The following is a 15,756-nucleotide window of genomic DNA, read 5'->3' as shown; positions in this document are numbered from 1 at the left end:
TATATATATATATATATATATATATTTGTCAATTTATGAGGACGTGAGAATGCCTGTTCCCATGTGATTTTATACCAAGAATCACAATCTTAGAGGTTTGAACGTTCCTTAATCAAATATGATTTTTAATACAAAATCACATGTGATATATATGTTCTAACAAATTGACACTATTATCATTTTGATCGCATCAACAGCTTTGTCTGTCAGTCATAATGCTCAATTTGTTGGAAAGCTTCCAATATCATTGAAATCAAATGAGTTCGTATTCAACTTTTACATCCTATTTTCTCTCATGATTCCAAATTAACTTAAAAATTATTAAATCAGATGGTTGTTTTTTACTTAAAAATTAAATATGATATCAAGTTATAAACCCAAATATTTATCACTTCTTAAATGAACTCATTTGATTTCAATGATATTGGAAGCTTTCCTCAAATATTTATCACTTCTTAAATGAACCTATCACTATATACACACACATATACATACATACAAACATACATACATACATATACATATATATATATATAATATTCTTTAAATCGCCATCTAAAAATGATATATGTATTAATATATATATTTATTTCTCTTTTATCTTTCATATGATCAAAAACCAAGATATATATATATATATATATATATATATATATATAAATAAGATTATTTTAATTCTTCTATTAAATTAAAATAATCTCATTATTATTGTGCAAGTATTTTTACATGATTTTATTTATGAATAAAATCCCAACACGGCCCCTCACTAATTTCTTTGTAATCGATGAAATCATTGAATTTATAAGCATTAAAAAGTAGTAGTTGATAAGCACAGGCACTGGGGGAGGGGCATCAATGCGTCATCAACCCATCCGTTATTCGATGACTTTTCTACACACAATATTATAACGTTTGTAGAGGCTGAATATGATTAAGCATTAAGTTAAACGTGATCATATATATATATATATATATATACAGACATAAGGTCAAATATGGACATCGATACCATGACAACATAGTAAACAAATACATGGTTATCAAGTAGGACACGAACGTTTTCGATAAAATTGCTAAAAGGACGTACGTTTATATTTTAACTGGAAACAAGATGATGTTTGTAAAGATCACTAAACAGCTATGATCCATCATTTAGTTCGTTAAGTTATTAAACTTGTAAAAAACGCTACTTACAATTGATATAATCTCTTGAAATCGGATAAAATGATGTAACACTAAAATTTCGAGTGTCTCGATACCATCTCAATATCACTTTTTATAACTAGAGAACATAATATTAAATTGCATTTGAAACATCATATATATATATATATATATATATATATATATATATAGACTTGGGATCATGTGAGACCAATGGTTTTTCGTGAGACCCGTAAGACCAATTCTCAACCCTTAGATTAGATCTACATTCTGACAATATAAACATTCATAAATGCCACGAGACTTCTCAATAATCACAAAATTGCCACCGTGCAATTTAGACCATTAGATAATTAACTTATAAATTTGATCAACGAACATAAATTGGTCTTACGGGTCCCACGAAAAACTCTTGGTCGTGAACTCAACCCTATATATATATATACATATATATATATATATGTATATATATATATATATATAGGCGGGTTAGATTGTAAACCGTCTGATTCGTGAAAACTATGCAAACTACTCTCGACCAATAGGAAATTTCCGTTTTTTATTCTTTAATTTTATAAGTAAAGGTATAATTGTCATTTTACTGTATAATGGTTAATATTGGAAATGATTTAATATTTTTAAATATGGAAATGTAAATATATAAACCGTTTATATGGAAGGTGTAAATCAATTGCTTTTAAATATAAAAAGGTGAAACAGTGAACTAGTTGCATACAATGAAGATGACAGATTAATACAGTTTTATAATGTGAAACAGATTCATACAGTGAACCAGGTTCACACATGTGAATAAATACTGTGAAACATATTTATACAATGAAAAAAATACATGTTCATCTAGTTAAAAAAATATAGATTAATATAGTGAACCAGATTTATACAGTGATGAAACAATGTTTTTCATACAGTGAAATAGTTGCATACAATGATGAAATACAATTTCAAACAGTGAAATACAGTTTCATTCAGTGAAATAGTTGCATACAGTGAAGAGGACAGTGATGAAATACAATTGCATACAGTGAAGAGGACAATGATTTGTCGATTTTGCTCTTTTTTTAATGAAAATTAAACATTTTGTTTTAATTTCCTAATATAACACTATTTAACCTTGATCATTGATCAAGAAAATGGATGGATGAGATTCATTTGTAGGGTTTCCACAAATGAAGGTGGTTTGCAATATTGTCCCCCTCTCTCTCTCTCTCTCTCTCTATATATATATATATATATATATGTTATAATCTCCTTTGGTCAAATATTGTGAGGAAAAATTCATACATATAGACTGGAATTTTGTGTATTAATCTTATTTAATTATAATAATAAACTACAATAGAATAAATAAAATAAAATAAAACGAAGATGATGAAAAGATTCTTAAACATGAATATTTATATCTACTAAGTTAACTTGTGAACGAGAAGACACTGACTCGTTCTTATACATGTTAAAAACGTTGCGATGATTTTTTAATGTTGCGTGTGAGCCAAAATCATCGTGTATTAATTTATATTGAATATGACCCGTTTGATATATTACCTTAAACATTGTATTGAATTGATCAATTAGCTAGAGACAACTTAAACTATTAGTTGACTAACGTTATCACTCAAGATTAGTTTATTGAATACATCTTCTTCGTAACGTGTTGTTTTTTAATTTTTTGTACGTTTTAATACAGAGTCACGTTTTTTTTAATCGACACTGTATTTGTTTTAATCAAGAGGATCGACGAGTTCCACATTGAATAGCTAGTGGCTAAACCGTTCCTTTTATGAAGATATGTAGTCCATAGGTGTTTGAACTTTATAATAATATGTGTATTTTAAATGCTAATATTAAATGCATTGGTTGTTATGATTATCGTATCGATACTTTAAAAAACCCCTTTTTTACAAGACCATATGTTTAAGTTATTGCTGGTGGATGATGAGTTTTCCCAATTCCCATGTTTTGATCATCGTACTTTCTTGTATTAATTAACTGCAAGTTGTTGCTAGTGGATTTCGCAAAGGAATATATATATATATATATATATATATTATATATAATATATTATATATATTATACATATGTATATATGGTTTATGTATAATAATGGAAGCTAATTGTGGTTTATTTCTAGAGAAACTAAATATATACAATAACAAGCGTATATCTTCGAATAAAGATTTCCATAGAGATATGTAGTAACCACATCCATAAGCTGCATTTTCAATCATTCGAAAACTACTAGGCTAATTAGATAGCGAAACGTTATTATGTCCATTAGTGGGGAGTATGTATCATCATAGTCAATTCCCGGGCGTTGTAAGAACCCTTGTGCCACAAGGCGAGCCTTATATCTTATGACTTCATTATTCTCATTACGCTTTCTGACAGATACCCATTTATGTCCTACATGCTTTACACTTGGTGGGGTTAGCACTACCGGACCAAATACCTGTCTCTTTGCCAAAGAATCTAGTTCTGACTGGATTGCTTCTTTCCATTTAGGCCAGTCTGCTCTTTGTTGACACTTTTCAACTTAGCGTGGTTCGGTGTCATCGTGCTCTATGATCTCATGAGCAACAATATATGCAAATATATCATCAATGAGTATGGATGATCTTTCCATCAACTCATGGGCATTCTCATAATTCATTGAGATTTTTTTGTTCTCTGGAATCAATATTGACTTTGGAGCGTCCTCCAGTAATGATTCATAGACATAACTATAATCAGAGACAATCTCATAAGAAGGGTTTTCAATATAATTGATGATAAGTGGATCAGAATGTGCCTTACTCTCCTTTTACTTTCTTGAATGAGTATCTATCGAAACCAAGTGGCCTCCCCCTTTTCCTTTTGGGAGCCATGGCCTTAACCGCATTTCCACTATGTGTAGTTGCAACACTCTTTCCGACAGTGTTGTGCCCCTGTTTGGGGACTTCTAACCTTGCGGGTACATTTGCAACCGGTATATGTGATCTTGTCACTTTTGTAATATCAGTGAACGCATCAGGTATCGAGTCTGCTATGCTTTGAAGATTTAGTATTTGTTTCACTTCACTTTCACATTGTGAAGTGCGGGGATCAAAATGAGACAGAGTGGGAACATTCCATGACAATTCTTGTCGTTCCCGTGGAAAATCCTTTTTCCTAGCTCCCCCTAACGACGGGAAGACTGCCTCATCAAAGTGACAATCCGCAAATCTTGCAGTAAATGGATCAACCGACAAGGGTTCTATATAGGGGATTATTGTTGGGGATTCATATCCAACATATATACTTAATCGTCTTTGGGGACCCATTTTGGTGTGCTATGGGGGCACAATTAGCACATATACTGCACAACCAAATATGCGTAAATGTGAAATGTCAGGCTCATATCCAGTTACCACCTGGTATACATAAAATGGTTGGCTAGCAGTGGGTCTAAAACGTATAAGTAGTGCTGCACGTAGTATTGCGTATCCCTAGGCAGAAGTAGGTAAATTGGTGCGCATAACCAATGCCCTATCTATCATCTGTATCATTTTGATGGTAGCTTCTGCAGACCATTTTGTGTATGCACATGGGTTATGGGATGTTCTACATCAATCCCAACAATTATAGATAGCAATCAGAAGTCCATAATTATAGAAATTATATTAGTCTGATTGAAATTAAATGACATTAAATCAAAACCAAATTCTTTTTCGATACAAACCAAGAATAAATTAATTTAACAACCTAATTAATAATATGATAAATATTTTCATAATTCAAAGAAAACAATGTATTTGGACGACTAATGCTAATCATACATATATAGTCAAATAACATTAGGTTATTGCACAAAATACACGAAAACAAACTTCATTTATGAAAATACTGATTAATCAAAATATGCACACATTAAAAAAAATTACTGATATTTTCTAAAGATCGTTATAGTACCATGAGTTAAAATAAAACAAATATAATTTTTTTTTCTCATACAATAACAAAGCAAAAATATATAATTAACAACTTATTAACAGGAAACGATAATGTAATATTCTATGTACATCTTTTCCTTATATTTAAATCATATAGATCAGTTACAATTTTCTATTTTAATGTGGAGATAATATCATTTTTATTGGAAATCTTGTATATATTCTTAACATAAAGGATTACGAATTGATCTATAAATCAAAACTTATAACGTAATTAAAAAAACAATATTGTAGGTGAAAAAACATACATAATGCATGAGAATTATCAATCAATCTTTGTTAAGTGAATTACCGGTTTCAAAGCACAAAATGTATTATTCACGTTAAAAAAAAATATTATATAGGATCTGCAATTTTTTTTATTACAATGTGTATATAGTGCAAAGGAATGATATTACACAAAACATACATATGCACAATGATGCATAATTTAATATACATTAGCAGTATATTATTCAAATGAAAGCTTGCTTGTATTGTAGTAGCGATGAACAAATTGATTGATGAAGTTCAAGGCTCGAAAGTCGATCCGCGAATTATTGATTGAGCGTTCATGCTGATAACGTGTTGTAGAACAAATAATATAGAGAATCGAGAAATCAGTTTTATTCTCATTAATCATAAGCCCTTTAAATAAAGATGAGTTTCAAAGAGATAACCATAAGATACATAATAGTCGATGTTTTTTTCCAAATAAGAAAGTCGCTAATTTTCGTTAAAATATCATATGTGATATTGATCATAGTAAATTTAAGTGCAAAATAAGTGTAAGCTATCCACAACATCACATTTGATATTTGTAAATTTTATGAATTACGTTTCGATTCATATTTGATCTTATACATATTAAATATGTTATGTTAGGGGTGTGCATCAGTCGGGTTCTGGGGGCAAATCGAAAACCTTATCAGATTTCAAATATGAAAAAAAGACCAGAATTTTTTGCTTTCAAATTTTAGATTGCTTCCAGTCCAGGTATCATATAATGAAAAATGTATGTATATATATATATATATATATAGTCAATCGATTTTAAGAACAAATTCAATTGATTGAGAAAACTGATGAAATCGATATTAAGTTTAAAAATTAGAAAACATTTTGATGGACTAGGATTTAAGATTTTAAAAAGATAATTAGATAAATAAATATATTTATTATAACATTTAAAATATATATGTATATGTATATGTATTTTAAATCTTCCGAAGGGTCGGGTTGCCAAAGATTAAAGCCAAGACAACCCCAGATATCCTTCAATAGTCGGGTTTTGGATTTTCGAAATTCAGGTTTTGCATAGACATTTTATTTTCGGTTCGGGTTCGGATTCTGCACACCATTATATTATGCTACATATTACATGTGATTCTGTCTTCATTATTTACTTTTTTAGTCACTAATCTAAATCATTACATGTTTTAAATCAGATGTGATTAGAAAAAAGTTGAAATTTTTTTTGGAGAAAAAAATCAATTAATTATGAATCACATGTGATTTTGAGGATTTTTTTTTAAATTATTACCTTAAATTAACAATAGATCTTTAAATGAAAATTAAATCACGCTTATTATTTTATGCCTTAAATAGAAAATAAATTTTTTAATAAAAAATTAAATCACGTTTGAATGACAACAATGATAATAGGAAAAATCGTAAATAAATGTATTAAATAACTCTTATATAAATAAATGATTTTATGTTTTTATATATTCATTTTTAGAATTTTTATTTAAAACATTATTTTAATAAATTTTATATTTATTGTTTTATTATTATTATTTTTTGGAACGCAAAAGAGCACTTTGTTGAGAAAGAAAGAGGACTAGCGATGAGCTAGTTCCTAACAGAGTACACAACATCAACCGGATTACATATTCATCTCTCCCAACTAAAAGACTTAAGGGCCGTTTACTAAACACTTACTCGGATAAACGCTTACCAAGTCATATTATCTCACCGGATGAATATGGTAAGGATTAAGAATCTTATCCGATAAGAGTGAGACAAGGACCATGAGTCTTACCCGGTAAGTGAGGACGATCGATTCTTACCACGGTAAGCGCTTAACGGGTGAATTGTTGCATACAATGTCGTTTTGATGGACTAAAATCTTACCCGGTAAGTAATTAATAGTGTTAAATTTTACCCGTAAGCACTTATCAGGTAAGTGTTTGGTAAACGGCCCCTTACTAATTTCCCTCTACATCTTATCCAATCATACACCGTGAATTGAATATCTCTACAAGCTTCCTTATCAGATTTGCACTTACCGTTAAACAACTTTTGATTTCTTTGAGTCCAGATGTTCCAAAAAAAGGCAGCCATAATCACCTTGCCCACCTCTCTTCTACAGCTATTCCCAAACGAGCAGATCACCAACCACATATTACAAACCGAAGCAGCAGTCGCCGGCCACCAGTCCACCCAGGAAGCCAACAACGCATTAATAATCCTTGCTGTGGAGCATGTTATGAAGACATGATCCAAGTTCTCTGCCGTTACCATGCACGTTGGGCATTCGTCAGAGTTGAGCGCCATTTCTCGTTTCAGAAGATTATTCTTTGTTGCTAACCGATTGTTAAGCGTTTTATTTTTTTATTTAATTATTGTTCTCGTTTTAGTGATTTAAAATAAACTGAGATATATTTTCTCTTTAATTCATAAGATTTCCTTAAAAGTTGTAAATTATTGTAATTCTTTATGTAGCCAGCAATAATTATATTAGTCTCATGCAACTATCATCGCATATGTTGGTTTTTGTTGTGTTAGATTCTTGCACTCGACGAACAAACCTTTTCTATTCAAAGCAACAACTTTAAAAGGGAACATATAGAGAGAGATTGTTTCAAATACAACGCGTTGCATTTGTACAACTAATGCAATCCAATAAATTGAGATATTTATGGAAATGATGAGAATTCATTTATTATGATTTAAATATTTATGAAAGATGAATATGGTTCATTAATTATGATCAATACTTTATATTAGGAAACGATCAAAACTTCTATGAAATCACATATTAATCAAATAAAATGGACGGTTGAGATTGAGTTATATTGGTTACACAAATATCAAGGGTTGTAATAACCAGCCCCTCTCTCTCTCTCCCTCTCTCTCTCTCTCTCTCTCTATATATATATATATATTTCTAGCTTGTCTACCAAAACATACCATTACCAAATATAATAAGACTTACTCCCACTTGAACATAAACAAACACATAAGAACAAACATACTAAAAGTTACTCGGAGATGACTTCCTCTCAACCATTGCTGCAAAGCCATGGGAGTGTTCAAGAGCTTGCAAAGCAACTCAAATTGGCTGTCCCTGATCGCTACGTTCAAGAACATCAAGAACCCACCACCTTTGTATTTAACAGCTCTATCCCAGTGATTGACATGAACGATTTGATCAAGATACTAGAAACCGATATGGATCAACTGAAAAACCTGCAGTCTGTGTGTCATGAATGGGGAATATTTCAGGTTATATATATATATATACATCTCTATATGTATAGCTAAAACGTATGTTTGATCTCTATAGTTGTAAATAAGCAGAAATTGAATTGATTTATAGTTGGTCAATCATGGAGTCGACAAATTGTTGGTGGAGAACATGAAGAAGGAGATGGTAGAATTTTTCAAGATCCCGATAGAACAGAAGATGAAGTACAAGCTGAAGGGAGGCGAGTATGAAGGGTATGGTCAAACCATACTCCATGCTCAAGATCAGAAAGTTGATTGGGCTGATCGTTTCTTTATGATCACCAACCCTGTCCATAGGAGAAAATCCAACTTGCTTCCTGAGTTCCCTCCATCACTCAGGTCTCTCTCTCTCTCTCTCTATATATATATATATAACGTATGACTAAGTGTTTGATCTTTTAACAGAGATACTTTGGAGAACTACTTGCAAGAACTGCAAAAACTTGCAATGACACTATTCGTTTTAATCGGACAAGCAGTAGCTATCGATAAGCCAGAGATGTTAGAAACTTTCGAAGATGGGATGCAATCGGTGAGGATGACTTACTACCCTCCATGTCCACAACCAGATCTCGTTATCGGTCTCACACCTCACTCTGACGCTGCTGGAATCACCATTCTTCTTCAAGTTAACGACGTTGAAGGCTTGCAAGTTAAGAAAGACGGCGTATGGCTTCCCGTCAGCTTCCTTCCAGATGCTTTCGTCGTAAACGTTGGAGACATTCTTGAGGTTAGATCGATTTCCCTCACTACCATACCACCTGAAAACACAAGAAAACGACACAGTACTTACTTTGATGGGATTGGGACCTACAAAATGATTTGAAAAAAAGGGAAATGCATATAAATGGGTTTTTTATATGCAATTCTTAAACGTGGGTATACATTTGATTCGTATTATTTTAAAGATCAGATCACGTACTTACTTTATTGTTATGTCACCATCTCAAATATGTTAAATATATCATCCACTAGAAATGGGGTATAGTTATTGGGAACTAGGGTTTTCTTGTCTCCCATGTTTGACCATATATCATATATTATGTCTGTTATGTGTAAATTTTGAAGTCAAGGAATAAACGTGGTCCCGATTTACATGATTGCTACAAACTTATTGTAGAAATAAAACGTGGTACCACCATGGGGTGTGGCTTAATTTATCTGGTTTAGGTGCAACCAAATGATCGTATAAAATCACTTTGGCGTAACCGTAATTGCCATGCACGTTGACGTATGATGTCTCTAGATCATTCGTGATCGTCTAAGAAATTAACTAGTCGGTATGCATAAGTTGGTTCGGATACACTACACATGATTTACTCTTTAAATAGACTAGAAGTGTACGGTTCGCCTGATGCAATTTGATGCAAGTCAATATTCTGAAGTTGAGAACTCGAACGATTTATCTTGATTCATGATTTGTTCGGTCTGTCTTGTTTTTACTTTATAGTTTTGTATGGTTTTGAAAGAGTTAAGGTGTCTTCACTTGGTTATGATCTATATTATTAAGTATTTTTTCGTATTGGTAGGATTCAACGTTTTTCTGGTTTTTTTTTAAATATGTTTATAGATCAGTTGATTAAGAATTTGTTTCAGAAAAATTTAAAAACGTATATTTAGGAATAAAGTTGCATGGCTTTTGTCGTCTCTAAAAATCGATTTATCATCAAAAACAGTTTATAGAGATAACATGTCGTCGCAGTAGTTTTTTTGCTGAAACATGTTGTTGCTAAGGTGCGTCGTTGAAACTTACTTTTCTAGTGAGTGGATTAAATTAAAAAGAATATTTTTTAGTATATTGTTTTAAAAACTAATTATTTATTAAGATTATTTAGATAAAAAAAATAGATGAATTTATAAAGTTTATCGGTTAGTTTCTGGAGTTTTTAAAAGTTATAAGTAGACCATAATAATATGTAACATTGAACTTTAAAGATATTTGTAGCAGTAGACGTAATTCATGGATTGTTTTCATATTTTTTTAATTAATATATTTCAATAAGGTTTGTATATGGTTGAGTTCAAACGAGAATAGAGTTAAAAGTAAGAATATATGAGAACATTTATATCACATGTGATTACGGAACAATGCCATATAAGGGTGTGCGAAAGACTTGGTCCATGACTTCGGTCACGTCCAAAGTCGTTCGTGATCACATGTGAATTATGTATAAAATCACATGTTATATGTATGTATCTATATATATATATATATATATGCTATATTATAAAACATTTGACAAAAACTCTTAAAAACCATTTTTTATGCGTAAAGTACTGTTTATTAATGCATATTAATTACTTAAAATTCAAGATTGCAAGTAGATTGTGTGTAAGTACAACTTATTAAAGCTCCATATCTGAATTCGTGTAACTAACTGCAGATAAACATAATCAAATACATGATAAACATCTCATTTTAAATATAAAAAATCTAAAATATATTTAGGATAATCATTGAGTTCTAACAGAATACTTAATTATTATCTTTATAAAATGTTATATTATTAAACCAAAAATAAAGTATTTCGTTATTAAACTTAAATTAAATTATAATAAAAAATAAATTAAAGAAATTACATAAAAAATGTGAACTTTTAAATAGTTGATTTGATATTAACATTGATGTATTTTTTTTCAAAATTTTATAATATCTTCAAATTTATATTTTATTCAAAAATATAACCATTATTGCTTTCTTAAAAATACATAAAATCGTATTATAACATCCACAGAGACAAATAATAAAATAGAACATTAAAATCAAGATATATCTCGCTGCATTGCGCGAGTACTCTTCTAATATATATATATATATATATATATATATATATACTTGGGATCACGTGAGACCAACCTGTTTTCGTGAGACCCATGAGACCAGCTTTTTACACTTGAAACTTCACAGCAAAAAGCTGTGAAGGTAACCTTCACAGTTTTTTTGCTGTGAAGGTTCGACTTTTTTAAACCTTCACAGTGTTTTTGCTGTGAAGTTTCAAGTGTAAAAATATGGTTTCACGGGTCTCACGAAAACATGCTAGTCTCACGTGAACCCAACCCTCTATATATATATATATGTATATATATATATATACACACACTATTGGGTTTCTGTGAGAAATCAATAACATTTTCTATAAGAAATGTGAGAAATGAAACATTCATATAATATAAGGTAAAATTCGCATAATATATAATCTTATGTTGTGTAAAGTGTGTGGAGGTGACCACCTTCACAGAAACCAGTGAAGGTAGACATTTCAACTGATGTGATCTCAAATCTGTATATAGATGTGTTGTGCATCAAAGTTTAGTGTCTTTGAAATTTTCAGATTCACAAACCGTAGATATATAGCTATAGCAACCAACAGAAGGATCCACTGTCATGCTTGCATATATTATTAATCTCAAAACATTTATAAAATGGATTTGCAGATAATGAGCAATGGTGCATACAACAGCATTGAGCATAGAGTGACTGTTAATGGAACCAAAGAGAGGATTTCTTTAGCCATGTTCTTCAATCCAAAGCTTGAAGCAGAAGTTGGACCTGCAAAGAGCTTCCTGAAGAACACAGGAAAGCCACCGCTGTATAGAACTCTGGTAATGGAACAGTACCTCAAGGAATTCTTCTCCCGCAAGCTCAATGGAAAGACATTTCTCGAAAAAATGAAGATCAAAAATGGTGAAACATGATCAAATATCCAATTAGTTTGTCGATCCGATAATATATATATATATATATATATATAATTATGACATTACTAAAGTAAAATAAATTGAATGACACGTACATATAGTTTGTATAGTAAATTATGAACTCCCCGCGTTTATGTTCATGTTATTCATCTATCTAAATCTCAAACTTCAGTTGCTTATGCTATTAATTATCTTCCCTTGTTTTTTAAACTACAAATATATTAATTATGATTTTGAAGTCTATATTTAATATGTATTGTTGTTTGTTTGAATCTTAAACTCTATTTGTATGTGTTATTTTCGTTGTTTTATGACATTTTTGTAAGTATGTACGAATGTCGTGGGGATATTAATTTTACACGGTAAACCCTAGGTGGTCCACATAGACTTTTGGGGGTGTTCGTGGTCCAGTTTGGGCGGTTTAACCCCTCAGACCACAAACCAAACTGTAATAGTGGTTTATAAAATTTTCAAAACCGAGCGGTTTGAGATCAAGTGTGCAGACCGGTCAAACCAGACCACAAAAAGGCGGTCTGGTCTGACCGGTTTAGGCGGTTTGGGCCTTTAATGGACTTTAGATATTAAACTTAAAAAACGTATATAATTTAGAATTTTAGATTAAATATTCATTTTAACAAAACCAAATATCCAAACAAATATATGTAATAATTAAACAGCTCTTGAGTCCAAAATCCAAACAATCCAAAGTACAAACAAATAAATATATAATAGGGCAAATTGCATGAAAAAGTAACGTAATTTAACTTGATTCCTATTTTGGGTAACGTACTTTCAAAACTTCCGTTTTGGTACCTAAAATGTAAAGTTTTAAACATTTAAGTACCCGGGTAACTGGTTGAAGTATTAACCGGTTATCATACTGATGTGGCTAGTGATGTGGTATCCAACTCGGTATTATTTGTTGACCTAGTCAGTGACGTGGAATTTTTTTAATCTAAAATTAGTCTTTTTTTTAGTCTAAAATTAGTCTTCACTGGTTACCCGGGTACTTAAATTTAAAACTTTACATCTTAGGTACCAAAATGTAAGTTTTGAAAGTACGTTACCCAAAATAGGAATCAAGTTAAAGTATGTTACTTTTTCATGCAATTTGCCCTATGTAATACATATTAGAAAACAAACAAATTAACAAAGTTACAATTCCACTTCCACTGTGAGTATTGAGTAACAAAATCCACGACTTTACAACCTTCAATTCTTGACTAAACATAATAAAAGAGAAATCTTAGTTGGTTGAATCACTTGGTTCATGCCTTGATAATATGCGCCGAAATCAAACCATGAACTAGGAAAATATCGATAGATTGGTAGAGTTGTTAAGGGATTTCAAAATTTGGAGACCATCAATGTCAAATGTGTCGATATGTTTATTGGTTTAGGGGTTTTTAGGCGGCGATTCATTTGGATTTGATTATGTTAGATGTTAGGCTTTATGTTGGGCTTAGAGATATATTTGGATCGTAGCCCATACGTTAAAAAAGTTGAGATTGGTAATACTAAAATAAATAAATATGTATTTGGCGGTCGGTTTGGCCCAAACCGCGTAAAAAAAGTTTCAGACCGCAAACCAGACCGGACCGCCCGGTTTTGCTATTTTCCAAACCAAACCAAACCGCCAAACCACTCAAACCGCTAAAAACGGTCCGGTTTGAACGGTCCAATGGTTTTTTTGAACACCCCTATAGACTCTATACTATAATATAACAAAACAAGAAATAGAAATTGTGTGAGTAAAAAGACAAAAATGTCCATGCATCAAATGAGTTAACATAATGGTTTAAAACGTGTAAATCACATGGATTAAACGTGCCATTCTGTTGAATAATACATATAAAATCTTCTTCTTTTTTGATGTAACAACTTTGTTGAGCAAATTTAGTTTATTCCAACTGTATCCCATAAATGCAACCTACCATTCGTTGTTAAATTACATTCTTTTCAATGGTTGATTTATTACATATCTCGAATCCGTTTTTTCATCTTTTTAAGCTTCTTCATATGAAATTGGATGATCTTTCACTACCAAATTGGTCAACATTTTAGGCGACCCTATCTATCGGAAATCTGCCGGAAAACAGAGGTTCCGGTGGATAAGTCCGCCTTAGAATGAGGCACCGGTGATTAATTTTTCGATGGATTTACCGGTGGATTTTTTTTGGTTTTCTGGTGGAAAATGGCCATCGGAAATTTTCCCCCTGTCTGTTTTAAAAATATTGATTAAATTAAGAAAATATTAACGAGTTTTTTTTTATTAATAAAAATGAATTAAATTACCGGCAGATATATCTGCCGGAAATCCGTCCTGCCAGAATTTTAAATTTATTTTTATAATAATTACTTTTATTCTTTAAATATTTCCGACGGATATATCCGTAGGTAATCCGTCAGAAATTTATTTTAAATTTTTTAAGATTATTATTTTTATTCGTTAAATATTTCCGGCGGATCTATCCGCCGGAAATTTATTTCATATTTTTTCAAAATTATTATTTTTAAAATAATTTTCCAGTAAATATTTAAAACATGTAAATATGTAAATATTAAAAAAACTAAAAAGATGAAATGCCGCTAAATACCATACATTAAACTAAACAACAATTATCCTGACTAATTTAAAGTAGCACATAATTGTTCCAAACAAATGGATATTCAATACGGTGGCGGCAGGGGGGGGATGCTGAGATTGATTGAGCTGTCTGACTAATGCAACAATATTTTCAAGTTGTTTATCCCGTTTCTCATCCAACACTTACTAACACTCCTCCTCCTCTGCCCGTCGTCGGTCCTCCTCCGCCCTAAAACGCTGATTTTCTTCTTGTAAATCTCTAACTTCGGTCCATAAGGCTTCAATTTCCTATAACATAAAGAAAACGTTATAATATTTAATATGAATTATAAACTAAATCGATAAACATCATCAAAGGAAAAGAGGCACACACTCAACTCTTTCAAAATGATGGACCACCCTGTGTGTAGTTCCTAATCAAGACCCTTGGGATCCTGGTTGTACCTAAACCCAAATAAACGATCTTTCTTGCTTTCCCAACCGCCTGCTCCCACAACTCTATATCAACTTAGGGATAAGTGGAGGGATCATTGTCATATCTTTGTGTGAGACCCATTGAATAGTCATCCTATATATAGTTTAAAAAGGATTACAAGTCAATTTTGACAGCATGACGGCTGTAAATGAGACGCTTCCAGCCAAAACAATAGTGATACATACGAAATTGGTAACCAAAACGATCCTAATGTTTGCCCAACAAATGACAACCTGAACTAAATAGTGATACATACGAAATTTCTAACTTAAACAATCTTAATGTTCTCCCAACAAATGGCAACCCAAACTATATATATATATATATATATATACACACACACACACACACAC

The 15,756-nt window shown here is 31.3% G+C and overlaps 1 protein-coding gene across 1 annotated transcript; it reads left to right on the top strand.

The window, feature by feature from the left end:
- Positions 1-8,400: 8,400 nt before the first annotated feature.
- LOC112526872 (codeine O-demethylase-like) lies at positions 8,401-12,338 on the top strand. The gene is made up of 4 exons (XM_025137300.1): positions 8,401-8,639; positions 8,734-8,981; positions 9,048-9,372; positions 12,078-12,338. The coding sequence occupies exons 1-4, from the start codon at positions 8,406-8,408 to the stop codon at positions 12,336-12,338; spliced, it is 1,068 nt and encodes a 355-aa protein (XP_024993068.1). The 5' UTR covers positions 8,401-8,405.
- Positions 12,339-15,756: the final 3,418 nt, after the last annotated feature.

Source organism: Cynara cardunculus, assembly GCF_001531365.2.
Source record: "Cynara cardunculus var. scolymus isolate 2C chromosome LG 14, CcrdV1, whole genome shotgun sequence".
NCBI classification, from domain to species: Eukaryota; Viridiplantae; Streptophyta; class Magnoliopsida; order Asterales; family Asteraceae; genus Cynara; species Cynara cardunculus.
Note: the sequence above shows the minus strand (reverse complement) of the source record. Positions and strands in the feature narration are given on the sequence as shown.

Bases quoted from the DNA above. Each gene is read 5' to 3' on its own strand.
- LOC112526872 (XM_025137300.1), top strand. From the start codon at position 8,406: ATGACTTCCTCTCAACCATTGCTGCAAAGCCATGGGAGTGTTCAAGAG. The intron at 8,640-8,733 runs GTTATATATATA...ATTGATTTATAG, and splicing joins ATGAATGGGGAATATTTCAG to TTGGTCAATCATGGAGTCGA. The intron at 8,982-9,047 runs GTCTCTCTCTCT...ATCTTTTAACAG, and splicing joins GAGTTCCCTCCATCACTCAG to AGATACTTTGGAGAACTACT.